This window comes from Tursiops truncatus, chromosome 4 (genome assembly GCF_011762595.2).
Source record: "Tursiops truncatus isolate mTurTru1 chromosome 4, mTurTru1.mat.Y, whole genome shotgun sequence".
In the NCBI taxonomy this organism is placed as follows: Eukaryota; Metazoa; Chordata; class Mammalia; order Artiodactyla; family Delphinidae; genus Tursiops; species Tursiops truncatus.
The window spans coordinates 25,131,895-25,158,293 of record NC_047037.1 but is presented as its reverse complement, the minus strand read 5'-3'; the positions used below and the strand labels follow the sequence as shown (position 1 = coordinate 25,158,293).

Below are 26,399 nucleotides of genomic sequence, written 5' to 3'. Positions count from 1 at the left end.
AAGCCCCAACGCAGCCAATAAATAAATAAATAAATTTATTTATTAAAAAAACCAAAGCAAAACAATGATAAATTAAGGTTTTTCTTTTTTTTTGGCGACACTCTGCAACTTGTGCAGTATATTAGTTACCCGACCAGGGAACAAACCCGGTCCCACAGCAGTGAAAGCACAGAGTCCTAACCACTGGACCGCCAGGGAATCCCCCAAGTTAAGATTTTTGTCATATATCTTGAGGTAAGAGGCAACTCCTCAGGATATGCATAAAATTCAAAGTTGGGGATTAATATAAAAAATAGTTTCTTTTTCATACTATTGCATTTCATACAAGGCTTTTAAATTCCAGTTCAAGATAATCTTGTAGTTCTGGCATATATTGTTCTTTACAAAGAGGATCATTTATAATAAAAAGCAGCAAGAAAACATATTATAACTACGATCATACGTAGTCTGAAATGGTAGCGATCCCTTGTTAATAAACTTGGTACATCTCACTTACTCTGAAGTATTAACATGGTTGACAAGTCTTCAAGAAGTACATTTTTCTCTTACCAATAAAGCTGACACATAAAATTCTTTCTTCTAAAAGTTTCCATCAGGCCACATTCTATTTACAAAGTCAGTGTTTTAGACTGTCTATATTTAAAGATATTAATTATTTTATGGAAGTTATTAAAAGGCTAAAAATAATCTTTATTAGTGTACTACAAGTAGATATATCTAGTCATGAAAATAAGTATGTTCTTAAAATTCTTATTTCCAGAATTTATTATTTACACTTAATGGCATACATACTCTTAAAAGTCACTTTATTAAATGTGTATTGAACAGACCCAGTTTCTGGGTGAATTTTGAAAATACAGAGAATTTGCGTAGCCTTCATGTCTCATATTTCTTTTTTTTTTTTTTTTTTTTTTTTTTTTTTGCGGTACGCGGGCCTCTCACTGTTGTGGCCTCTCCCGTTGCGGAGCACAGGCTCCGGACGTGCAGGCTCAGCGGCCATGGCTTACGGACCCAGCTGCTCCACGGTATGTGGGATCTTCCTGGACTAGGGCACGAACCCGTGTCCCCTGCATCGGCAGGTGGACTCAACCACTGCACCACCAGGGAAGCCCCATGCCTCATATTTCTGAGAGAGAAGTAATCCAACCAGAAATTTCAGATTCTCTGAGGAGGTAAAACTGTTCCCTGTAGTTAGTGAAGTATCTTTGTATTGAAAAGTTTTGAAATTAAATACAGATAAAATGAAGTAGATACAACTCAAGCCACTATATTATATGTAAGAATAACTTGCATGTGTCTGTTATTTAAAGTGTATTAAATGTTCAAGAGAATTTGACATATTTAGCTTTATAAGGTGATAAGTGTAGATCAATTTGATTAACTTTATAAACAATATTGGAATGCTTATGAGCATTTGGCTTACTGTAATGATAAGCTTAATTTATTCATTTTTCAAGAGTTGTTTAAGTACTGGAGAAATTTCCTTGTTATAGTTCTAAGTTTGCTCAATTAGTCATGTGAAATTATTAAAAATAACATCAGCTATATTGTACTTAAGAGTTGAAATACACAAAGTAACAAATTTGTAAACGGGAATGACTATTTAAGGGGAAGTTATTTTCTTCAACTTGAATTAATCAAACACCAATCAATGAACAAATGAAAGTGATTGTTTCAATTTTATTCAAAGTTAACAGATTTTTAGTAGAATAAAGTATAAGGTGAACTTACCAAGATTTGATGCTTTTTGGGTCCATAACTTTAATTGCTAAATAACAGCCTAAACTTTTAAGTGTAAGATATCCTGTTTTGTACAAACACTCCTCCCTTCCATACAGGAACACAGGAAAACACTCCCAGTGTCCCAAGCGACATCCTGCTCCTAAAGAGCCCTCTAATTGGCCTCCCCATGTCTGTTCTTTACTCCTCCCAACTAATTAGTGAAAACATTAATTGCCAAAGTGATTTGTTCAAATATAGATCTAACCATGTCCTTCTGCTTAAAATTGTTCAGTGGCTCTCCAATGCATTCAAGATCAAGTCCAATCTCCTCTATATGAAGAGGCCACCATGACTGGACCTCTATGTACCTCTCCAGCCTCCCCTCTTGCTCTCATCCTATCAGCACCATAATGGGCCAGTACCTTTGCACGAGCTGCCTTCTCTACTGGACCACTCACCTCTATTCTCTCACCTGGTTGTCTGCTAACCCCTTCAAAATTGAACTATACGTTGTCGCCTCTGGGAAAGCCTACACCAATTGCTTGATACTGTGGCTGTTTGCTGGGCTTATCACAGAAGAATAATAATGGGTTGACTTGCTTGACTGCTCCCACTGGAGACTCCCATAGCAGGGACTATATCATTTAAACTCTATTATTCCCAGCAGCGACTCTCATGAAGCAGGTGCTCAACAAACGTTCACTAAATGAAAGAGTGGAGTGGTTTCTAATGCCAAAGACAAGCTTATCTAATCAGAAAGTTTACCCAGAGACATTCCCTTGCTAAAGACCAGAGCAGTTGAGAATTAGCTTTCCTGGTCTCATTCTTCTGACTGAAGGAGAGCACCAAGGAGGGAGGAGGTGCAACCAGGCCCACCCACAGAAGAGATCACTGGAACATTTTGCGAGTGATGTGCATATGTGTATGGGGTCTAATGGACACCAAGCCTTTCCAGACCCTCTCTATCTATAATTTTGTGATTTGGGAGGAGAAATGCTATCTGTAAGAAATGGTTTTGCAAGACAGCTCTCGTTTTAATAAAACCCACACGTACCAACAGCAAGGCCAGCTAGAGAAGCTGCACCTACGCAGGACATATCAACGTGGACGGGTCTGTCTATCGTCTCATTAATCAGGTCTGAAGTCATCTGCATGACAAAACTGTTCTTACAAACTCCTCCATCTGCTCTGTGGGGAGAAAGATATTGGAGATAAACTACTGTAACAAAAGCATAAATACATTATTAATTCTTTTTTAAAAAGCCACACTTTTTTTTTAGATCCTTGATTTTATTTTTAAAGTTTAAAGATTCTTATAATACACATATGGGTGCTAAGATCCTCTCAGATTCCATATTGGGTTTTATTCTCCTTAAATCCAAAATTAGCTTTCCTTCCTCTCCAAATTCCTATGACCAAGAATTTTGTTGCAAAGAAGGTAAGCATAAGTTCTTTTTGAAATCCTGAATAATCATAATCATGAAAATGCCAACAGCAGCTACCACTTAACTTCCAATTTCTAATTAAATCTATTAGAAACAAAGTTTACCTACCGGATTTTTCTTACAGGAATGTGGATCTCTTTCTGCATCACCTCATATAACTGTTTGTTTCTAGTTAAAAAAACAAGGAAACTATTTAGAGGCAGTTCATATCATAATAATTCTCTATTTTTTTCCAATCTAGAATAATAACTGTGGTTTTATTTACATGACATTTATAAAATATGCAAAAGAAAACACTAAAGAAATATATTAGGCTAACTGGATGTCAATAACAGATGGTCAAGTAAACAAGAGGTTCAGGCCCTTCTGTTTTTCACTTTGATGCAAAAGAACATAATTTTTATTTCAGAACTAAATTTAATCTATTACCATTCCTGCAAATAAAAATTTAAAGCAAGCATCCATTTAATAGGTATGGATGACACACCATAAATAGCATCTAATAGAAATCAAATATAAAAATAATGATTTTGTAATCAGAGAAAATGTTATTTTAAACATTACAAATGTTCCATTTGTTCCATTCATGACAGCTGCGTTTTTAATTTTAATGAGCTACACCTGCCCCGTAACAAAAAGACCAAAAGAAATATACATAAAGAATAATTCTGATGAGTCAATCTTTGAGTATAAAAGAAGCATTATTAGTTAGAATTCTCCTTCATGAATAAGGAAATAAAAGACTTTGAAAGTCCAAATTTTGAATCCTTTATGCTTAATAAATTGGATATTTTAAAAATCATTCAGTTTTCAGATATCAAATCTAAGTGGTACTGGTACTATTAAATGTGAAAAAAAAGAGAGGCAAAAAAATTAGTAATAAGAATAGATTATATCATATACAGTATGAATTAAACTAATGGTATAAACAGTTAAAATTAAGAAATTTAAAAATTTAGTTTAGTAGAAATTAATAAAAGGAAATAGCGATACTGTATGGGGAGGGGGGAGTTTCGGGCAGGTTCTGGTACCTGAAAGCTATGGACTCCAATATTGCTCGTACAAGGTGGTATTTATTGGTGGAAGACTTCAAACCCATAAAAGAGGCACACGCACAGGGGTCATTTAATGGAGCCTGAAGTAAAAGACAGTAATATATTATTACTGCTCTAAATTATATCTATAGACTTGAAGGTATATTACACAATAAAAACATAGCCATGTTAGAAAAAAAAAGAATGCTCATTTAGAGATAAATAGTTTTAACATAAATGATAGCCCCAAAATGATGTTAACTATTCAAATAACCTTTTGATAGGACTTAAGCAAGGATGAGTCACAGATATCAGACATATGGGCTGGATCTTCTGTTTGCACCTGTACCAAGAAAAGGGACTGAAGCCCAGAGTAATAGATTATGAAATGCTTAGCTTGATATATGAGGAAAATGGAAAGCAATGCCAGTATTTCCCCTTTTCTCCAACTGTAAAGTGTTTACACTGAAACTGTTTACTATGTAGAGTGGTTTTTTGAGGATATTAAGTTAGACTTAAGATAAAAAAACTTCAAAGCAAAAAAAGTGTTTTCCAGTATCATAACTTACACCCAATATGTTGTCAGACTTTCAAAGTAAACTCTATTTCTTAGCTTAAATAGTGTTTTTTCTTTTATTTTATATATTTTATTTATTTATTTTTGGCTGCATTGGGTCTTCTTTGCTGGGCACGGGCTTTCTCCTAGTTGCGGTGAGCGGGGGCTACTCTTCCTCGTGGTGCACGGTCTTCTCATTGCAGTGGCTTCTCTTGTTGCAGAGCACGGGCTCTAGGTGTGCGGGCTTCAGTAGTTGTGGCTCGCGGGCTCTAGAGCACAGGCTCAGTAGTTGTGGCGCACGGGCTTAGTTGCTCCGCGGCATGTGGGATCTTCCCGGACCAGGGCTCAAACCCGTGTCCCCCGCATTGGCAGGCGGATTCTTAACCACTGTGCCACCAGGGAAGTCCCAGGCTGGGTCATTTATGATATTAGGCAATAACACTAAAGAATCTGCCTGCCAATGCGGGGGACATGGGCTCAAGCCCTGGTCCAGGAAGATCCCACATGCCGCGGAGCAACTAAGCCCGTGCGCCACAACTACTGAGCCTGTGCTCTAGAGCCCGCGAGCCACAACTACTGAAGCCCGCGTGCCACAACTACTGAAGCCCGCACACCTAGAGCCCGTGCTCTGCAACAAGAGAAGCCCCCGCTCGCCACAACTAGAGAAAGTCCATGCGAAGCAACGAAGACCCAATGCAGCCATAAATAAATAAATAAATAAATAAATATTTATATTAAAAAAGAGAACATAGAGCTGTAGATTTAAACGAAAAGAAAAGAAAAGAAATGACCCTGCCTAACATCTGCGTTTAAAAGGCATAATCTTGAGCTGGAATTATGTATTCATCAGATGAAGTTTGTATTCATCTTTGTGTAGCCAGAAATGCAAGACGATTCTGGGACACAAAGATGAAACACAAAGATCCCTGTCAGGCCTTGCCATCTCACAAGGAAACAGACAGAAGAGTCCCAACACACCTACGCAAAGTCATGACAGAGGGACAGGCTAGTGTTGTCAGGAAATGATGGTCCCCGGAAGCTCCTTCTAGCTTCAGAGCTTGACATACCATCTTTCCCTGGAAAACTTTCTACCACACCTCCTCCTAGTTAATCCTACTCCCCTTCCAAATTTTGGCTCCGCTTCCTCTGGGAAAACTTCGAATCCCAGAAACTAGGTCAGGTTCCCCACTATCCATTTTTATGGAACCTTGTAACTTCCCATCATATCATGTGCCAGTTTATAATCACAGATGTTTGTGTGATTGTTGAAACTCCATCTTCTGTGCTACACTGTTAGCATCACAGGCAGAAACGCATCTGATGTGCTCACGGTGTGTCTCCAGGGCCTAGCACTGCACCTAGCCCCACACAGGGGATCAATACGCATTTGTTGAATCCATGAACAAATAATACTTTTCCTAATGCCTTAAATGAAGAAATTCTATATTACATCTTATCTTTATCATAGCCATGATTTTCCTCCTTGCGATCTTATCTTTCAACTTTACTTTGAAAGAATTTTTCAAACTTATTAAAACATCTTTTGGTGATTCACTCAGCAAAAGCTAAGTTATATAGTAAAGCTGGTCTATATACCAAGTGATATAATACTGTATGACAAAGATGGGTCAGACTCAGCCAGTTCAATTAGTCCCTAGTAGTATGTGATGGGTTTTTTGTGTTTTTTATGGCTGTGCCGCGTGCCTTGCAGGATCTCAGGTCCCGACCAGGGATGGAACCTGGGCCCCGGCAGTGAAAGAGCTGAGTCCTAACCATTGGACAGCCAGGGAATTCCCTTGCTATGGTTTTTTTCTGCGTAAAAATTACTTCTTCCAATATACCACATAAAATCCTGGCCTGAAATCACTTTTGTACAAATAGCTATGAACATAATTTACCGTTAGTAATAGGCCAACTTGAGGAGTTATAAATTCCATAGAAACCTAAAAATTTCTTAATAGGTTACAATGTCCCTGCATTTGTTAGTCCAACTGAGTCTCTCTTTGGGATGATAAAGTAGGAAAAACACTGGCAAGGTACTTTTAAGGGCCTGGTCACATCTTGCCAGGGCAGACAGCCTCCAGCCACACCTCCAATCTATCACTGCCAGGCCCATCAAGTGAGCTTTCCAGAACAGCAGGACTCAGCAAAGTTGTGTGTGGCTCTCTAAGCAAAACCAGCAGACTCCTGCCCAGGCCACAGGTCCTTGTCCCCACTGGAACCTCAGCCTAATCCGCTGGGGACTTGCACAATGGTTAAGGCCACCATGCCTCTTGTCCTTGTCAACCTAGACCCTAAAAGTAAGTTCTTCTGGCTCCAGTTATGTATTCCTGTTGTCAGAGTATTTTATGCTCTCCCAGGAAACAGCAGAGCGGTTAAGAATCTGGACTCCGGAGTCCTAAAGCCAGCTCTGTCACTCACTAGCTGTGTGGCACTGCCCAAGTGATAGAACTGCTCCAAACCTCAGCTTCAGAATGGGATGATAAGAGTATCTTCTACCTTGTTGAGTGACTGAGGATTAAATGAGACCGACGCGTGTAATGAATTTAGGACAGTGCCTGAGACACAGCGAGTATTCACAGGTTAGCTGTCACTATAATTTATATTTTAATTGTCATTTCTTACTCAAAGCCTTCCCACTATTACTCACTTTCTTCATAACTCTTTTATTATGCCTTTTCAACTTTTCCTTCTGTTGTCAATAAACTCCTCTAACTCTTAAACAACTCTGAGACGTGCCTTCCACTGATTTTGTGGTTGGTTGCTATAACGAGCCTGGCTCTGTGCTGGGCAAATGGCTTCAGCTGCAGCTATGGAGGGGAAGGTCCACAGGCTTCCATACACAAGGACCAGAAGGACTGTTCTAGCCGCCCATGACCACCGTCAGCCACCATGCATCTGCTGTCAGCAGACACGTCGCCTCCCCTGTGTTTGCTTAGGCCCGCATCAATATCGTGCTTTATATCCCTTTACCTTTCCATGGCTCAGATGCCCCAGTCACGCACAGAACTAGGGGGGGAATTACAGGGGGAGGGGTTCTCAGCAAACTGCTTGATTCCTTGTCTAAAGCAGCCATGTTTCATGCCCTAGTCCTACTGCTGCCACCACAACTGCAGGGGGTGAGCACAAGTCTGTCCAAGGCTTGAAAAGACAAGGTGGCCCAATCAGATTCCCTCCCCTGGAATCTGAAAGAGGAAGCGCTTCAGAGGGAACAGACGCGAAAAGGATGCGCAAGATGGAAAAAGGTTGTTGTGTTTATATCCAAACTGTGAAAAGGCAGAAAGTATAAGGAAAAGAATGACAGTTAAACAGAAGCTATGAGGAAGAAAGGGTACAGAGCAAAGCTGGTAAGGAGAAGGGAAAAGCAGAGCCACAGAGAGGCAGAAACCACAGAGAAGAACACTGAGAACTGCTACGTCAGTTGCCAACTCCTTTCCAATCCTGGTGCTCAGGAGTGTGTGAACAGCCAGCTCCTCTTGGGCGGGCAGGGGAAGAGAGGGAGGTGCTCAAGCAAGCCTGTTCCTTGCAAACCCAAGAACCTTCACTGGAGCATGACTCCTCATCCGCTGAAGACTGGCACTTGGCTCACGGTCCTGCCATCCTACTATGTATGGCCAACATCAGAGTAACTTTAACGTCAGGTAGATGACCACTGATTCTTGCCTCCGATACCTGTGAGGGATGCTCTGCTCTAGCATGCCCCTCCCCAAACCTAGACAAAGCCACAATGGCTGCACCAATTGATGCCACTCTGTGTACAGCCCTATGCTCCAGCCCATTCCCTAAAGTGGCTGCCCCACAAGTTCCCCCTGTCCTCAAAGTTCCTCCAATGCCCCTTTCTCAGATGACGCCCCTGAGGCTATTAGGAGCCTTCAATATCCTGCCTCCCATTACCTGCAACTGTAACAATATTCTAAAATTAAAGGCAGTATCATAGATACTTGACCCTTCCTTCCTTCCATTCTCCTAGCCCACATTTTCTCTAGTTGTTGACGTTGGCAACTTACAGGTGATCTCCCCACTATTTTCTGAACAGCTTAGTATCAACACACTATTGTTGTTTGAATTAACTTTTGGTTTCCAATTAAGAGTTTCATTTTACTTCAGGAAATAATGAGCCTGCGGTCCTACCCCGCCCCACCCACTTCAACATACTGCCAGGCTGCAATCATGGCAGCATAGGGACATTTTGTTAGCAACGTGAAATTAAAATCACATCTGTGATAGTGTTGTCTAATCTTTTAGACTTTAGCTATACTTTGGTTTTTCTAATCACATAGTTTACATTATTTTTACAGGCATATGAACTGGTGGAGAAGTTAGAGTTGCCAAGACAGAGTCACAACTAGGTCCCCCAGCACATTTTTCAAAAAGGGAAGAATCCACAGTAACCTAGTTAAACCCTCCCTTTGCTGATGACAACTATTCATCCAACCTTCCTCCTTAAACCTCAATCAGACAAATATTCTTCATTACCTGTCCTATCATGGATGCCATTTAGGTGCCTCACATCACTCTGAAGAGGATGCAATGCAACCTCTTTATGTAGTTAATAAACTTTTAGTCCTTTGTGATAAAGCATATAGAAGGAAATTATTACAGATATTAAAATAATGCTCATTTAAAAATCTAGTTTGAAAATATGGTATTTTTAGGCCTTTAAAACCATCCTGATCTAACTCCTTTCACCAGGTTCTACATTGTATTATCCAAACTTTTAAATTTTGGATTTTTTGTAACTGATTGCTTGAGTATAGATGGACTAGAAGAAAGGGAAATTTTTATTTTTTGAAAGAAAAAAATATTTAGAGGAGTATTAAAGGACTAATTATCCCCCCAAAAAGGAATTTTGTTTATAATAATATACTTGAAAACAGTTTGTAAAAGTCTTTGTAACACTATGCTAAAATTAAAGGTAGTATCAACAGATCTTTCAATTAAATACAAAGTTAAATATTACAAAATCAAGTATTATACTGAGTTCACTTCTTAGTTAGGCAAGGTAACCAACATCCCACATCATAACGGTTAACGAAAAGAAATTCTGATGTTTTTTTAAAATGTTAGGGACTTGCCTGGTGGCACAGTGGTTAAGAATCTGCCTGCCAATGCAGGGGACACGGGTTTGATCCCTGGTCTGGGAAGATCCCACATGCTGCAGAGCAACTAAGCCCGTGCGCCACAACTACTGAGCCCATGCGCCACAACTACTGAAGCCCGCACACCACAACTACTGAGCCCATGTGCTGCAACTACTGAGCCTGCGTGCTGCAACTACTGAAGCCTGCGCGCCTAGAGCCCATGCTCCGCAACAAGAGAAGCCATGGCAATGCGAAGCTCATGCACCACAACAAAGCGTAGTCCCAGCTCGCTGCAACTAGAGAAAGCCTGCACGTAGCAACGAAGACCTGATGCAGCCAAAAAAAAAAAGAAAAAAAATTAATGAAACTTATAAACAACTGAAAAAAATAAGGTATAATATATACCTTAACATTATTTTTCTAATTCTCAGTGGTACACCTCCTCTAACTAAAGAATGCTGATCTATTTTCCCCCACTGGTAAATGGCTATTTTTGGTCATGATAAAGTAAACATGGGTCTTATGTAAAAGTTCTATAATAAACCTGCCAACTTTTAGTTTTCACAGAGATGGAGTTCTGAGCAGAAGCCAGCAGAATTTGCCCTGCCCTCTCGTGGAATTCATGCTAGGTCAAAACACAACTTCTCAGCCCTAGAAAGTACCTTTCACCTCAGTTCTGTTCAGTGCCCACATTTTCAGATACATAATATTAGGTGTGAGTATGAAGAGGGAAATGTTTGTAATTGCCATTAACTTAAAAAAAATACCTGCAATCCACTAAAAGATGGAACAAAATAAACTCCTTCAGAATCTTCCAAACTTCTGGCCATTTTTTCAGTTTCAGCAGCATCTGTGAACAGATCTGCAAAAACAAAAACAAACAAACAACAACAACAAAACCCTAAAACAAAACGAAGGGGTTGGGGAGGGACAAACAGAATTATGTTATACGACTAGTATTCACCTGCATCAGCATTTATTACGAATATAATGTGAGAGGTCGCTCACTTAAAAGGGTCAACACAAAGGCAATCTGCTCTAGTGCTATCTGGGTTCTCCCACTGCAGAGGTTTATGGCCCATGGAAAGGACAAGGGCGACAGAAGACCCTCTTAGATGGGCTCTGGATGTAACAGGCCTTACTTTTTTCCTTTAAAAATAATTGGGCTGTTTAAGAATTAATTCTATGTGTTTTTTGGCATTAAAAACTTTATTCTCCTAAAGGTTACACCCATTCTAGTTTTCTGATGAAAAGATCATCTACCTATAACAAACAAGAGAGTCAACTGAAAAACTATTCCATCTAAGGAGTTCAGTAAAGGGCCAGTAACACAGAGATACACTAAGAGTCAATCTTTATAAAACAAACAAAAAATCAAGATCTAACTTATTTAGTATACTTTTTTATTGAAGTATACATATAGGAAGATGCACAAGTGCTAAATGTACAGCTGGATGAATTTTCACAGTGTGAATACACCCAGGAAACCAACACCTAGGTCAAGGTACCAACTTCTTTTGCTCAACATCATGTTTGTGAGATTCTTTTGTTACAAGTAGTTGTACTTCATTCATTCTCATGCCTGTATAGTATTCCATTCTCGCCATACACAGTTCATTCAATTATTCTACAGCTGATATGCATATGGGTAGTTTCCAGTTTTGGGCTAATATAAATAGGCCACTTTGAACACTCATGTACCTTCTTTTTGGTAAGCATATGTATATATTTCTGTTTGTTATATACCAAGGGATGGAATTGCTGGTCCTAGGATCTTCACATTTAGGACTAGCTTTAGCAGATATTGCTGAATCGTTTTCCAAAGTGGTTTTGCCAATTTAAGGCTCTTGCCAGGCATATGAGAGTTCCAGTTATCCCATATTCTTGTTAACAATTGATACTGTCTATGGTTTTCATTTTCACTGTTTGGTGATATTGCACAATAGCTTGATTTTGTATTTCTCTGTTGACTAATGAAGTTGAAATCCTTTTCACTGGCCATTTGGATACCCTTGTTTGTAATGTGACTCCTGAATAAGCATGTGAGACTGACAGCATAGATCAGATGCAAAAGATCAGGAATTGGTCATAATAAATATTGCTGGCCTTATACAGTAATACTTAAGCTGGTTTTATTTTCTTGTATGTTTTGTTATTCTTATAATGAAGAATTGATTAAAGACAAGACGTTTAAGGAACACCTATGATAAAACTATGGTTAATGAGGATCGCTCAATAATTATTACAAATTTTACTCAAAATGACAGTTATCAGATCCATAAGTTACATTCATTTGTTCAAAATGTCCAATAACACATCAAAATAGACAGCACTTCAAAAACTAATATATTAAGAAGAAAACACTGCTCTTAAAATCTATACTTTGAAGAAATCATGTCTAAATGTCTACATTTTTCAACCAAGATGTGGAAAACATACTAGATGGCTGGTTTGAGGAAAGTTTTTGGTAACAGACAAAGAAACAGGGGGAAGAAAATCTAGTTTGTCCACATTCTTTACTGGTTGTTCTGTCCTTGCTTGAAGAATTTCTCTAAACAATCTTCTACCTAAAATGCTCACCAATGAGCTGATTAATGGAAAGTCCTGTGGAGTAGGCAGACTTCACTCTGTCTCTGCCAGTGAATGCAACTAAGAATCCTGGATACAATACACAGAAAAGCTATCTGAAGACTCAAAAGAATAAGCTAGCAGTCCAACCAAGGAACTCTGAGTACCACCAAACCAGCAGTGAGTTTCCTGTTTTTTATTTTCTCTGATATCTCCTGTCCTAGAATCAGGGACAGCCTGAAACCTGAAACTTGGGTCTGTACACCAGGTACAAATATGAAGAGCTTCTGAAGAAGCCCCTCTTTTTGGTCTGAGGGGTGAGAGTCAGGGGTCTCCACAGGACAGAGAGTGGGGAAATGATCCTGTTTTTTTGTTTTTTGAATGTTTTTTCATTCTACCTGAATGAGAGAGAAAAAACATTGTATCTTCATGTTTTTGCAAAAACAAATAGGAAGGATAAACCAAAAACAAACGTAGTGATTATCTACAAGAGGTAGGAAGACAGGGTGAAGGGAGAGGAGAGGGAGTCAACTGCTCCTTCTTTTATGAATTTGACTTGGAAATCATGTTAAAATTCCACATTAAAAAATGTTTTTAAAAAGGATGCAGAGAAAAAAAAAAAAGAGAAAAAAAAAGAGAAAAAAAAAAAAAAAAAAAGGATGCAGAGGGAAAAAAACTAAAAATGAATGGTAACAGAAACAAATGAACACAGTTCTTTTCAAATTAATAAACTCACCGAAGGGAGAAGAAAAAGAATTAATCCAGGTAATTTGAATAGCATGCTTGGACCATATACCCTTAATATAAAGAAAAAAAAAAACCTTTGAACATTGTTTGTTGGAGTGGTATGGGTCTAGTAACTCAAACTCTTTGGTGTATATTTTAAGATTGAGCAAATAAGTACATAATATTAATGTTGTTGGGAGCCAGGTTCTTGACGTGGTTTTTTCCACGTCGAGAAAAAACAAGTGGGAGACAAAAATATAGAACAGGGACCCTTCTCTCTCACACACACACACATTTCCAGCTCTGCTACAAAGGCATTCCAGTCATTGTTCTTATATGTTTTTTAATTTTTAATTTTTTTAAATTTATCAAATTGTACATTTACTTATTGGCTGCACTGCATAGCTTGTGGGATCTTAGCTCCTCAACCAGGGATTGAACCCGAGCCCTCAGCAGTAAAAGTACGGAGTCCTAACCTCTGGACCAGCAGGGAATTCCCCCAGTCATTGTTTTTATTTTTTTAATAAATGTATTTATTTTTGGCTGCATTGGGTCTTTGTTGTTGGGTCTTAGTTGCTGAGCACGGGCTTTCTCTAGTTGCAGCGAGCGGGGGCTACTCTTCACTGCGGTTCGTGGGCTTCTCATTGCAGTGGCTTCTCTTGTTGCAGAGTTTGGGCTCTAGGCGTGCGGGCTTCAGTAGTTGTGGCACGCGGGCTCAGTAGTTGTGGCTCGCAGGTTCTAGAGCACAGGCTCAATAGTTGCGGCCCATGGGCTTAGTTGCTCCGCAGCATGTGGGATCTTCCTGGACCAGGGCTTAAACCCATGTCCTCTGCATCAGCAGGCAGATTCTCAACCACTGCACACCAGGGAAGTCCCTCATTGCTTTTAAATACCAATTTCCCACTAAAAGGAGGCAGGGCTCATTGGAAAAGTGGCTAATTCCAGGGCAGGGATACAAAAAACACAAGATGAGGTTAAAACCACCTTGTGCCAGAAATTAAGAAAGTGCTCAAAAATAATACAGATAGACACTTCAAAGACATAGAAGCCAGTCTGAGGAAGTTTTCACTGGCCAAATCTGGGGCTATTTGAGCATGAAAAAAAATAAACAAATAAGAACGGTAAAAATTATAACCTGCTGAATAAAATAAGAAACCATGAGTTTATACCAATAATAAATTAACAGAGGAGAAGGGAAAGCTCTTCCTTATATAACAGAATGCTAACTAATAAACAGAGGGAAAAATGGAGTTAGAAAGCACCATTTTGCAACTATCAGAGTGAAGACTGATCCGGGTAGGAATCATCAATGAAAGCTAAATTTAGGGGATGGGGGAAGTTTGGTGAGAAAAGGGGTATCTAGCTAATCTCAAAGTATCTCGCCACATATTATTTATTACAAAAAAATGGTAATTATACAATGGAGAAATCAGAAAATATCTTATGCACTTGAACAAAACTGACAGAAGCAAAACAGGAGTAAGAGGCACTTTGCATCTCCAGGTATGTATTCTGAGAAAGACACATTATCACTTATGTATAATTTCAGTCCAAACTATATAACCTGGATCTAGACATGAAACACCCAAATTGAGGGACATTCTATAAAATAACTGACTTATATTATTCAAAAATGTCAATAGAAACAGAAAAGTTGATGAAACTGTTCTAGATTAAAGGAAATTATACAATAAGCAATCCTGAACTGGACCCTGTATTGGAAAAAAATTGCCATGAAGGACAGGATTGGGACATCTGACAAAAGTATTGTACCCACCGTTAAATTTTCTGAAGTTAATAACCATACTTTAGCTATGTGAGAGAATATTCTTATTCTTAGGAAATACATAGTGAAATACTACAGGGAAAGAAGTAAGATGCACGCAAGCTATTATCAAAGAGCTCAGAAAATTATATAGATATTTATCTATCCTATAGTATATTGGATGGATAGATGGATGGGTGGGTAATAGATAGATAGGCAAAGCAATTATGGCAAAATGTTGAAACATAGGGATAATCTGGGATAAAGGGTATACAAGAATTTTTGTATTAATTTTACAAGTTTGAAATTATTTCAAAACAAAAAGTTAAAACAGTTCTCATTTTCTCTTTCTCCACCCCCCCACATATACGTATATAAACTCACTGAAACGTATATAGGGTAACTTAGATATGTTTAAAAGAGATTTAGTTTATCAGTCTACCTTTTATGATTTGCATACCTTTATCATTTTTGGCTTGGAAATTTAAAATGCTTCTCTTTATTTGCATACTAATAAGCATTCATCATTTTCATCTAATTACTAATTTTTACAGAATTATAGTCATTTTCTTTATTTTCTGGACACTATTAAATTGTGTTTCAAATGTTTTCCTTGGCCCTATGCTACTTAAGAAAAGACATTTCAAATTTCCATGTGGCTAAGTACCATTTAAATACTGTTTTTACTATTCATTTCTAACTGTATTACATAACAGGCTGAAATGTTCCACTCTTGTTTTTTTGGGGGTTTTTTGCGGTACGCAGGCCTCTCACTGTTGTGGCCTCTCCCGTTGCGTAGCACAGGCTCCAGACGCGCAGGCTCAGCGGCCATGGCTCACGGGCCCAGCTGCTCCGCGGCATGTGGGATCTTCCCGGACCGGGGCACGAACCCGTGTCCCCTGCATCGGCAGGTGGACTCTCAACCACTGCGCCTCCAGGGAAGCCCTGAGATGTTCCACTCTTGCTTGTCTAAGTATGGCACTGAGAAAAGGATTTGGTTCTGTGCGTGTGTCTGTGTGTGTGTGTGTGTGTGTGTGTGTGTGTGTGTGTGAAAAGGGATTTACACAGACTTGAAATAAAAACATAGATGAACAGGAAGAAGAATGAACAACAGAAAAGATGTATACTCCGTTGTCTATTCTTGACCAACAATTTGCCCCATAAATTACACATCACAGAATTAAAAGCATTTATGGGAAAGAAAAAAAAAATACCATTTTGAAACATTGGACAGGAACATTACTTTCTTTTGTAGAGCAAGCATGCACACACATAAAATCTTTAAGCCCAGCTTAATTAGGGGCTCTTTTTAGTGTTAAGATCATTTCAATCTCTTAAAAGGATATCCAAAACTATGTTCTTTTTTTTTTTTTTTTGCGGTACGCGGGCCTCTCACTGTTGTGGCCTCTCCCATTGCGGAGCACAGGCTCCGGACGCGCAGGCTCAGCGGCCATGGCTCACAAGCCCAGCTGCTCCGCGGCATGTGGGATCTTCCCGGACCGGGGCACGAACCCGTGTCCCCTGCATCGGCAGGCGGACTCTCAACCACTGCGCCACCAGGGAAGCCCCAAAACTATGTTCTTAATGTATGGAAATAAAGTGTCTACATTACAGTAAGAAAACTTAAATCAGTTTGGTATAAGAACAGCTCAAATAAAATAGAACAAAGAGAAGTCTGGCCTACTACCAGGAAAAAAACATATTTTTATTTGGAAAACACTTTATTTGTATCCTTTGCTTTCTCCATTTTGAGATCTTTGTTCTAGATCATTTTGGGTAATTTCTTCAGAAAGTATATACTGCATGGCCAAGAAATGTGCCTTTTGCACTTAATCTGAATGACATCTTAGCCAGACCCTGGAATATTGGCTCCCTGTTCTTTTTTCTCTGTAATGGGTAGATGTTGTTCCACTTTCAAAATTTTACAACTAACTTCCAGGCCAGTCTGATTCTTTTCTCTTTATAAATCAACTATTCTTCCTGTCTCAACTCTTTTCTTTATTCTTGGGATTCAGACAATTCATCTACATATGACTGTCTTAGTGTGCGACTTTTTTAAACTTGGTAAAGCCATTTCACGCTGAAAACTTAGGTCTTTCTTCAGTTCAGGGACATTTATTTTCAATTCTCTCTTCAATTTTTACATTTTCATAATTCCATTTTCATATTCTAGAAAAGAGACAATTAGTCACATATTTCTTTCCTCTGATCTTTCTTCTATATATCTTACCTTTCAGCTTTATTTTCTATTTTTTCCTTTTTGTTGTTAAATTCTTCCTGATCCCTACTTGGGTTTTCAGTACTGTCCATTTTACATTTTATTAATTTCTTTACATATTATATATCACGGTTTTTGTCCTTTGAAATTCTTTATTTGTTCCCAACATTTCTTTGCAATATTTTCTTTTATCCATTTACTGTTTTATTTTTGTTGTTGTTATATATATATATATATATATATATATATATATTTGTGTGTGTGTGTGTGTGTGTGTGTGTGTGTGTGCATGTGTGTGTGTGTGGTATGCGGGCCTTTTACTACCGTGGCCTCTCCCGTTGCGGAGCACAGGCTCCGGACGCGCAGGATCAGTGGCCATGGCTCACGGTCCTAACCGCTCCGCGGCATGTGGGATCTTCCCGGACCGGGGCACGAACCCGTGTCCCCTGCATTGGCAGGCGGATTCTTAACCACTGCGCCACCAGGGAAGCCCACTGTTGTTGTTATTTTAATCTTCTGTTTCCTCCATGACATCTGCCTCTGTGGGAGCCACCTGTTGTGCTTTATCGAACTTGGTCACCCTCCTTCAAGGTACTGGATGTTCTTGAATGCTTTGTGCTCTCCTTCAGGTCAGGCTTATGGGGTTGGCAGGAAGTGAGAGGTAAGGGAATGAATACCCTTGGCTCTCGGGTTTCTCAGAGTATGAGAAAGATTAGGCCTCTCCACTTATCCTGGAAGAGGAGCAATTCAGACCAATCAGTACTGACGTCCACTGTTATCAGGTTCTCCCAGGAGTGGGGAGGCCCAGCTTTTCCTTCTCCACATCTGAGGGGATTTTCTCTTGACTCAGCCGGCTCGATCCATAGAGAACATCTACAGGGTCCTCACCAGCCTCTGGTATTTTCACCAATAACACTCAGTTGGTGCCCTCTACAGACCCTGGGTCTGCACAGTCTCCTTGACAACTCAAAGTTTCATTCATGGCTGGGTTCCACTCCAGCTGCAGCCATATTTATCTTACTGTGTGTCATCCCAGCAGGAAGCAAGGGGGATGCAAGACCATGAACAAAAACCCTACTCACTAGCAATAGCATGTAACCATTCACCACCACCTAATTAGTTCCTAGATGAGAGAATGTTTATCTCATCTCCTCTAATGAGAGAGGCTGTTATCTCTCTTCGGAAGAGACCCAGAGAGAAGAAATCAGTTTCCTTTATTTCTAGTAAACAAGAGTCCTGGGTAATTTACAATGTATACTGGGAGTCTGATGGGGCTTGCCTGGAGCAGGCAGATGTGACATGTAGCAATTAAAAGTGGAACTGCTAGGGAAACGATGTCCCCTGACCCAAGTTACCGGAGGACAACAGAGACGGGAACTGTCTCAGTTGTAGAAAAGAAATAGGGCATTCTTTCAGTTCCTTAAATAGGCCATGCTTCTCCCTGCTCAGGGCCTTCTTCACTGGTCCTCTCTGCTTGGGCTGCTCCTTGACCAAGTGCTTCTCCCGTCTGTTCAGCCACTCTTGTTCTAACTTCAGTCCTAGCTGAAACACGACTTCTTTTTCTATTTTTTATTTTTTTTAGTTGCAGATGACTTTTTAAAAAATAAATTATTTATTTATTTATTGGTTTTGGCTGCGTTGGGTCTTCGTTGGTGCACAGGGGCTTTCTCTGATGGCGGCGAGCGGGGGCTACTCTTTGTTGCCGTGCGCAGGCTTCTCATTGCAGGGGCTTCTCTTGTTACGGAGCACGGGCTCTAGGCACGTGGGCTTCAGTAGCTGTGGCACACGGGCTCAGTAGTTGTGGCACACGAGCTTTAGAGTGCAGGCTCAGTAGTTGTGGAGCATGGGCTTAGTTGCTCCGCGGCACGTGGGATCTTCCCAGGCCAGGGCTCGAACCCGTGTCCCCTGCATTGGCAGGTGGATTCTTAACCACTGCACCACCAGGGAAGCCTGAAACATGACTTCTTTAAAGAAGCCCTCTGATTCCCCAGACCAAACAAAGCCCTCCCTTTAGAAAGAGATCACTGATTCTACCTCTACTTCTCTTTCCTGGTACTTAACACTAATTTCTTTTGTTTTTTTCCATTATTCATTTAATATACTTCTTTCCTGCTAGACTATAACCTCCGTGAGGGCAGGGAGTGACTGTCTCATCCACTGGTGTCTCCTAGCATGTACAGGTCCAGGTTCGTACTTAGCACTTAACTACTTGTTAACTGAATAAAAGCTGGAAGACATAGAAATATTTCTAAGATTGAGATAGCAAAATAGAGAACAAAGAGTGAAGGGGAGCCGAGATGGACCAGATGAAAAGGAAAATGAGATGATCCCATAGGGACTCAAGGGGGAAAAAAGTGAGAGAATTGGCCTGTGTGAAAAAGATTAAGAAAATAAATCTGAAAGCCAAGATGAAAGGGGCTTAAAAGAGCTTTCGTGCCTGAGCTCGACTGAGGCATTCAACCCAGTAAAGGGGTAGGAGGAAGCCACCATTCAGAGTGGAACAAACCCAGCATGTCACACAGACATAAATTCTCAGAATACACATCTTCAAGGAAATGACAGGGTCACTCAGGCTCTTATGCACTGTGTTTCTCCTGAACATAATTCAGTTATTTTCTCACTATACTCATTAAAGTGAATTCTCAGAACAGAAAGAGATATATTCAAATAAAGGTCAACTTTTTTTTACATTTCAGACAGATGTATACCAGTGATGTTTAGCTCTGCCAATGATTGAAATTTTTAAGTAAATAATTCAACTCTGAATTCTCTCTCTCTCCAGTCAGACAAATGGTCCTGCTTCCTGCCAGAGATGGGACTGGTCTTTAGGAGGGCCTTATGTGTCCACTGGAAATCACACCTCTTTTCTAGGCCAGGGCCATTTAGCTCCAACCCCCAGAAAAGAGTTTTCATCATTTGAGAATCACAGTGAATGAGCCCCAACTCAGCAAAGCAGTGGAAATGATTCCCCCTGATAATGTGTACATGATATCAAAGGAACTTGGGAAAGATTTTTTTTTAATGAGGAATGTGAAATTATTCTGCTTTTTCTTTGCACTTTTTTTTTGGCGGGGGGAAGGAGTAAAATTAATAAAAGGTATAACTAAAAGAGAAGAAATAGGTAACCTATATTTTCTATTTCTGATAATTCTGAGTTGACTAAAGATACATGTCCAAAAAATTAAAAGAAGTATATTTAAGGAAGAAGAGACTTTTAAGTGATAAAAAGCTTCCAAATAAACAATTTGTTGTTGTTGTTAATAAGTAATCTTATGGTGATAATGCAGGTGCAGGCTTATAGAGAAAGAGAGAGAAAGGAAGAAATGGATTGGCATTTTCCTCCTGAAGTGTATGTTTTCTGCCAACAGAATTATCTTTGTCTTTAAACAAATCAGTTTAGTTCAAATCAGCAAAGTAGATAGCAGAGCCCCTCATAATTTAATCATCAGACATAACTATTGTTAATACTTTGGTATATAACACTACATACTGTATGCATTAAATATGGTTATATAATATATAGGCTCTTCATTATTCACAACAGTCAAAAAGTGGAAACAGGGCTTCCCTGGTGGCGCAGTGGTTGAGAGTCTGCCTGCTGATGCAGGGGACACGGGTTCGTGCCCCGGTCCAGGAAGATCCCACATGCCGCAGAGCGGCTGGGCCTGTGAGCCATGGCCGCTGAGCCTGTGCGTCTGGAGCCTGTGCTCCACAATGAGAGAGGCTACAACAGTGAGAGGCCCGTGTAATGCAAAAAAAAAAAAAAAAAAAAAAAAGTGGAAACACCCCAGATGGCCATCAACTGTTGAATGGATAAATGCTGGTTCATCCATATGGTGGAAAATTATTCAGCAATGAAAAGAAATGAAGTAATGACACATGCTACAACATGGGTGAACCTTGAAAACATTACATGCTGAGTGAAAGAAGCCAGTCACAAAAGACCACATATTGTTTGATTCCATCCATATGAAATGTCCAGAATAGGCAAATCCATAGAGACAGAAAGTCGATTAATGGTAGCTTAGGGCTGGGGGGTAGCACAGGGAGTCACCGCCAAGGGGTAGGGGGGTTTCTTTTATGGAGAACAAACATATGCTAAAATTAGATTGTGGTGATGGCTACACAACGCTGTGAAAATACTAAAAAATACTGAATTGTACACCTTAAGTAAGTGAATTATTTGGCATGTGAATTATATCTCAAAAAGCTGTTTTTAAAAAAAAGCAAAAAATATTCATACAGGCTGTTCTGCGACTGCTTCATCCCTTCCTTAATGTATCACAGACAATGTTGCATGTCAATAAGATGTGCAACTACACGGTTATTTGTGACTACAGTATTTGTGTTATTTGTACAGTGTTCCACTATATGGATGTACTGACATTTACTTACTTAACGCTTTATTATTAGACAGGAACTTATTTCCAATTGCCATGTTAAACACCCATGTATGTACACATGTCCTTGCACACCTGTATGATTATTTTCTTAGGAAACAAAGAATAGACCTGAGGGCCAAGGGTCTGTACTCTATAAAATGATACATGTTGCCTAATTGCCCTCCAGAAAGGCCATACTAATTAACATTCATCGCAATGGAAAACAAGAATACTTTTCTCTCTACGTTTCCATCAATGCTGAGCATCGTAGAAGTAATTAACTTCTGACAATCATAGGAGACATCAATTTTTAAATGTGTATTTCTTTGATTATTGAATTTAAACAGCATATTTTAACAGTCACTTGATTTAAAAAATACCTATTCCTCTGCCTTTTGTCCAATTTTTTGTTCATCTTTTTAAATTTTTCTAACATATGCTACAAATTGTCCTTACCAGTTTGTCTTTCAACTTTGCTACAGCATCTCTCCCTACACGTTCTAATGTTTTCTATACTTACATCTATTATTCTTTTTCTTTATGGTATCTGGCTTTAATGCCTAGCCTTTTACCATCCCAGTGTCATAAAAATAACATCCTGTATTTTCTTCTAGCACGTCATTTTATTTCGTTTCATTTGAATCATCCATTCGTGCTGATCTGTGATCCTGTGGCTTTCCTGAGTTATGTCTGGCCTATGAAATCTGTTGAAACAGACAACTCACCTAACTGTTGAGCCCACTGTATGGCAGTACCGGTGTCTGCTGCATTGCCTTCAGCTAAGCACACCACTTCTTGCCCAATCTTCCACCCAATTAATGGATAAAAGCCTTAAAAACAAATAAACAATATAAGTTACACAATAAATAGTGAATTAATTACAGAGAAGTCTACAGTGGAACAATTTGTTTATCTCAAAAACTAGCAACATGCCTGTGGAGTCAGACTGCCTGAGTTCAAATCCCAGCCCTCTCTCATTTTCTAGCTGTGGTCTTACAAGTTTCTAGTTTCTTAGTCTCAGTTTCCTCGACTGTAAAGTGGTCTACCTCGGAGAGCTTCTGTGAAAATAAACTGAAAAAGGACTTAGGGCAGTGCCTGGCATAGAAAAAGAACAATAAATATTAGCTTTTAGTAGCTACAAGCATATCTGTGTCTCTAGAAACACAGAAACAATATTTTAATTGAGAAATTAAAGGTTATTATGAGATTGGTTTGTCAGACAACTAACCATGCTATTGGATTTATCTGTAGTTACTAATTTTTTTTAACTCTTTATTGAATTTGTTGCGTTAGAAGGCAAAATCTTAACCACTGGACTGCCAGGGAAGTCCCCTATCTGTAGTTTCTAAACAACGTTCCTAAATAGAAACAATAATCATTCTTCTGTTTTTTTTTTTCATTTAATTTAATTTTTATAATGATCATTTTTCCAGCTTTCATTTTCCCAGTTAGGGAAAAAGGAAGAACTTTAGGGGGGATGAAAGGCAAGAAAAACATTTTTAAATCCACCTCTTAGTAACCATGTTAGGAGACCAGAGCTCAGACTAAGAGCCCCAAGCTCTCCTGGGTGTAGTTACACAATCTAAATTTCTTGGTTTGTGCATTCCAGGATTTCCTCCATTAGAGAGAGCAAATGCTTAGCAATTGTCATTAAAACCCTAAATATGCATGGATCACTAGTTGAGAAGTACCACCGCCAAAAAGTATCGCAAAAAGAAGAAATTCTAACACATAAAACAAATTTTAGAGGCCTAGAAAGATGTTTTCAACAAATATAACATGTATTATAGGTAAATATTTGGAAAGCTGACCAAAATACCCCAGTCTTTCTGAACTTTTCCCTAAAATCTTTCTCATTTTTTAGTGCTTTTAATTTAAGAAAAAAGGGAAATGGGGATTAACTGTCTCTAAGAAGAATAATGAAAAATATTAGACAATATCCTTAATATAAAATAAGAAAATAGTGTCACAAAAGTTAAACAAGTAAAAAGAAGGGATATTTTATTAATAAATAGGATATATTCTAACTACCTACCTCCAACACTCTGTTGAGGGTTATTTCCAGTATTAATATCCAAAAATGTCCCAGTTCCCATGGTTAACTTCACGTCTCCTGTCTGGAAGCAGCATTCTCCAAACATGGCTGATTGCTGGTCAGCAACCTGCCAAAAACTTTCAAAATAAGACCTTGGGCCCTTAGCAGTGTTCCATTTCACTGTATCCCACTGTCTTACTTATTGTATTCTCATGGTTCACCATTTTATTTCCTTTTCCTTAAAAAAAGGAAACAGAGAGCAACAACTATATGATAGGAGTCTCTCTAGGACTAACGTTATGGGGATAACTAACGTGTCTCAGGAATTTTCAGCAGTCTACCTACTTTACCACTTTTAAGTATCATAAGAATAATCTTAGAAATAAAAGTCAGAATAAAATTTGCCCAGAAAAAAAAAATTTGTCCAGAAAAAAACAACTAAGATCGTTCATTTGCAACTTGCAAGCATTTTCATTCATTAGTCAAAATAACTGGCCACACAAATTTCTCTTTTAATAAGAGAGATAGGTGTATAAGTAGATGTAGGTTAAAACTATACATTTCCCAAACATACATTTTTGTTAAAAATAATTATAACTTTTTTTTTTTTTTTCCACATCTCACGGCTTGCAGGATCTCAGCTCCCCAGCCAGGAATTGAACCCAGGCCATGACAGTGAAAGTGCCAAATCCTAACCACTAGACCACCAGGGACTTCCCTATCACATTTGGTTAATGTAACTACATGTAGATATATATATACAGCAATATTTTAAGGACCAAAACTCATCTGAAGAATGCTTTCTCACTAATCTATGTCTTCTAGCCATGCCTTAATCTAAACCTGAGCCTACTAAGACTGATCCTCTCCAGGAATTTGTAACTTGAGAATTTAATTCCCCTCCCCTCACTTGATTTCTCCACCTACCATAGTGACTGTCCATCTAGGGACAGATGCTCTATACCTCCTGTTTAAGCTGTTACAGGAAATTAAAGGCAAGATCTGAGTTTCTATAATCAAGAAAGAAACCTCAAAAATCAGAAACAGCTAATTTTTCACTCATCCACAAATTCTTTACCAGCTAAGTAGATGCTGATGAAGGATTTTATAAAATGTAAATATATTTCTTCTTTACTTTAATTGCCCTATCACGGTTTATCATTATACTATGTCATATATAAACTAAGCATTGGCCCCATCACGGTTTTTTATCTCAGAGTATTAAATACAAGCCACACATTACTCAAAATACAACATTTTAAAAAACTTTAACACAGTTTTCTGAAAAACTATATATAGAGAAGTCAGAAAAGGTTATAAAATATTTCCATGATAGAACACTGGCCCACGGGTCCCTTTTCCAGAAAGTGGAGAACACTTCTGATTATATTGAGAACCCTTTAAGTTAAAAAGAAAAAAGATACTTTAACTTTATTCTGCAAGGACCTTTTTTGTTTCTAAAATCTAATCCTAACTATTCATATACATTCATTTAGTTTATACTATACAAGGAGAAGCCCTCAAGTTTTCTACTCACCAAGGCCACTACTGGTATAGGCACGCCAAATATCTCTTCATCCACTGATCCAAAATTGTGGCTTCAAATAAAATTGGTTAAAAAGTAAGTTATAGCTCTAGAAATATTAATTCTAAAATTCAGCAAATTGTTTTTAGCGTAGGCCAAAAAGTTACATAATGAACATACAAGCACCTCAAACGTATAATAAGATGCTTTTCCCCACACAGGCCAGGTGAATTCAGGGACAATTTTGCTGGTTTCTATGTCTGATTTTCATTATTACCTTGTATCCTTCACGGGAGGCAGCAGAAAGAGCGGGATTGAAAGCAGGGAGGTGATGAGCTTACTCCAACACATCTGAGCACAGAAACATGTCATCAGAATCCAAGCTAAATTACAGAAAAATTGGTGACTCAAAAAGAAGGGAAGGGGCTTTCCTGGTGGCTCAGTGGTTAAGAATCTACCTGCCAATGCAGGGGACACGGGTTTGAGCCCTGGTCTGGGAAGATCCCACATGCCAGGAGCATCTAAGCCAACGCACCACAACTACTGAGCTTGCGCTCTAGAGCCTGCGAGCCACAACTACTGAGCCCACGTGCACAACTCCTGAAGCCCGCGTGCGCCTAGAGTCCACGCGCCTAGAGCCCAGGCTTCACAACAAGAGAAGCCACCGCAATGAGAAGCCTGCACACCGCAACGAAGAGTAGCCCCCGCTCGACACAACTAGAGAAAGCCCGTGAGCAGCAATGAAGACCCAATGCAGCCAAAAGTAAAATAAATAAATTCAAAAAGAAAAAAGAAGGGAAAAAAACTTTACCTCATATGGGTCAAAAAGTCCAGTTGTACTGGCATTTGAAAAATCTGTGGCAAATTCAGAACCTAAATTTATATTGGAAACAATTTATTTATGATCAGGTAGTATAAATCAACACCTATCCCTAGTTTATAGTCTCAACCTTTGTCTGCCCTCAAATTCATTCCAAAATGTGTATTTCCAGTGCAAAGTCTCCAAAGCAATTTCCCACTAAACCTTTTTGAAATTTTATACTTTACAAAAGCACTTTCAGGCACATTTCCATATCATGATTCCCAGTTTAAAGATGTGGAAAGGGGCTCAGAGAAGCAACGTGATTACCTATAGCTATACTATAGGTATAGTTGCAAAGTGGTAGATTAGGAATTGAACTCAAGTCTTACCACTCTCGAAATTACGACTGTTCCTCGGTCTTATGTTTGAGGTTTCATCACAATTTTAAAATCACCCTCCTCTTAGAATAAATCTGAAATTAATCTAGCTTTAGTATAATATGAAGTAACCACGGTACCAAAGAAACAGTATGTCTGGGAT

At 39.0% G+C, this 26,399-nt stretch overlaps 1 protein-coding gene across 6 annotated transcripts in view; it reads right to left on the bottom strand.

The window, feature by feature from the left end:
* GK5 (glycerol kinase 5) overlaps positions 1 to 26,399 on the bottom strand; it is a 78,103-nt gene that overhangs the window by 6,102 nt on the left and 45,602 nt on the right. For 3 of the 6 annotated variants that reach the window (XM_019934295.3, XM_073803743.1, XM_073803742.1), the window contains 9 exons: positions 25,869 to 25,930; positions 25,335 to 25,408; positions 25,070 to 25,130; positions 23,533 to 23,659; positions 22,223 to 22,327; positions 10,606 to 10,739; positions 4,199 to 4,302; positions 3,276 to 3,335; positions 2,777 to 2,910 (listed from right to left, as the gene is read on the bottom strand). In XM_019934295.3, the coding sequence (XP_019789854.1) occupies positions 2,777 to 2,910; positions 3,276 to 3,335; positions 4,199 to 4,302; positions 10,606 to 10,739; positions 22,223 to 22,327; positions 23,533 to 23,659; positions 25,070 to 25,130; positions 25,335 to 25,408; positions 25,869 to 25,930 (861 nt within the window). Of the gene's footprint in view, positions 1 to 2,776; positions 2,911 to 3,275; positions 3,336 to 4,198; positions 4,303 to 5,344; positions 10,166 to 10,605; positions 10,740 to 22,222; positions 22,328 to 23,532; positions 23,660 to 25,069; positions 25,131 to 25,334; positions 25,409 to 25,868; positions 25,931 to 26,399 lie in introns of those variants that run through there. The other 3 variants (XM_019934296.3, XM_073803744.1, XM_073803745.1) reach the window with 3 other exon arrangements.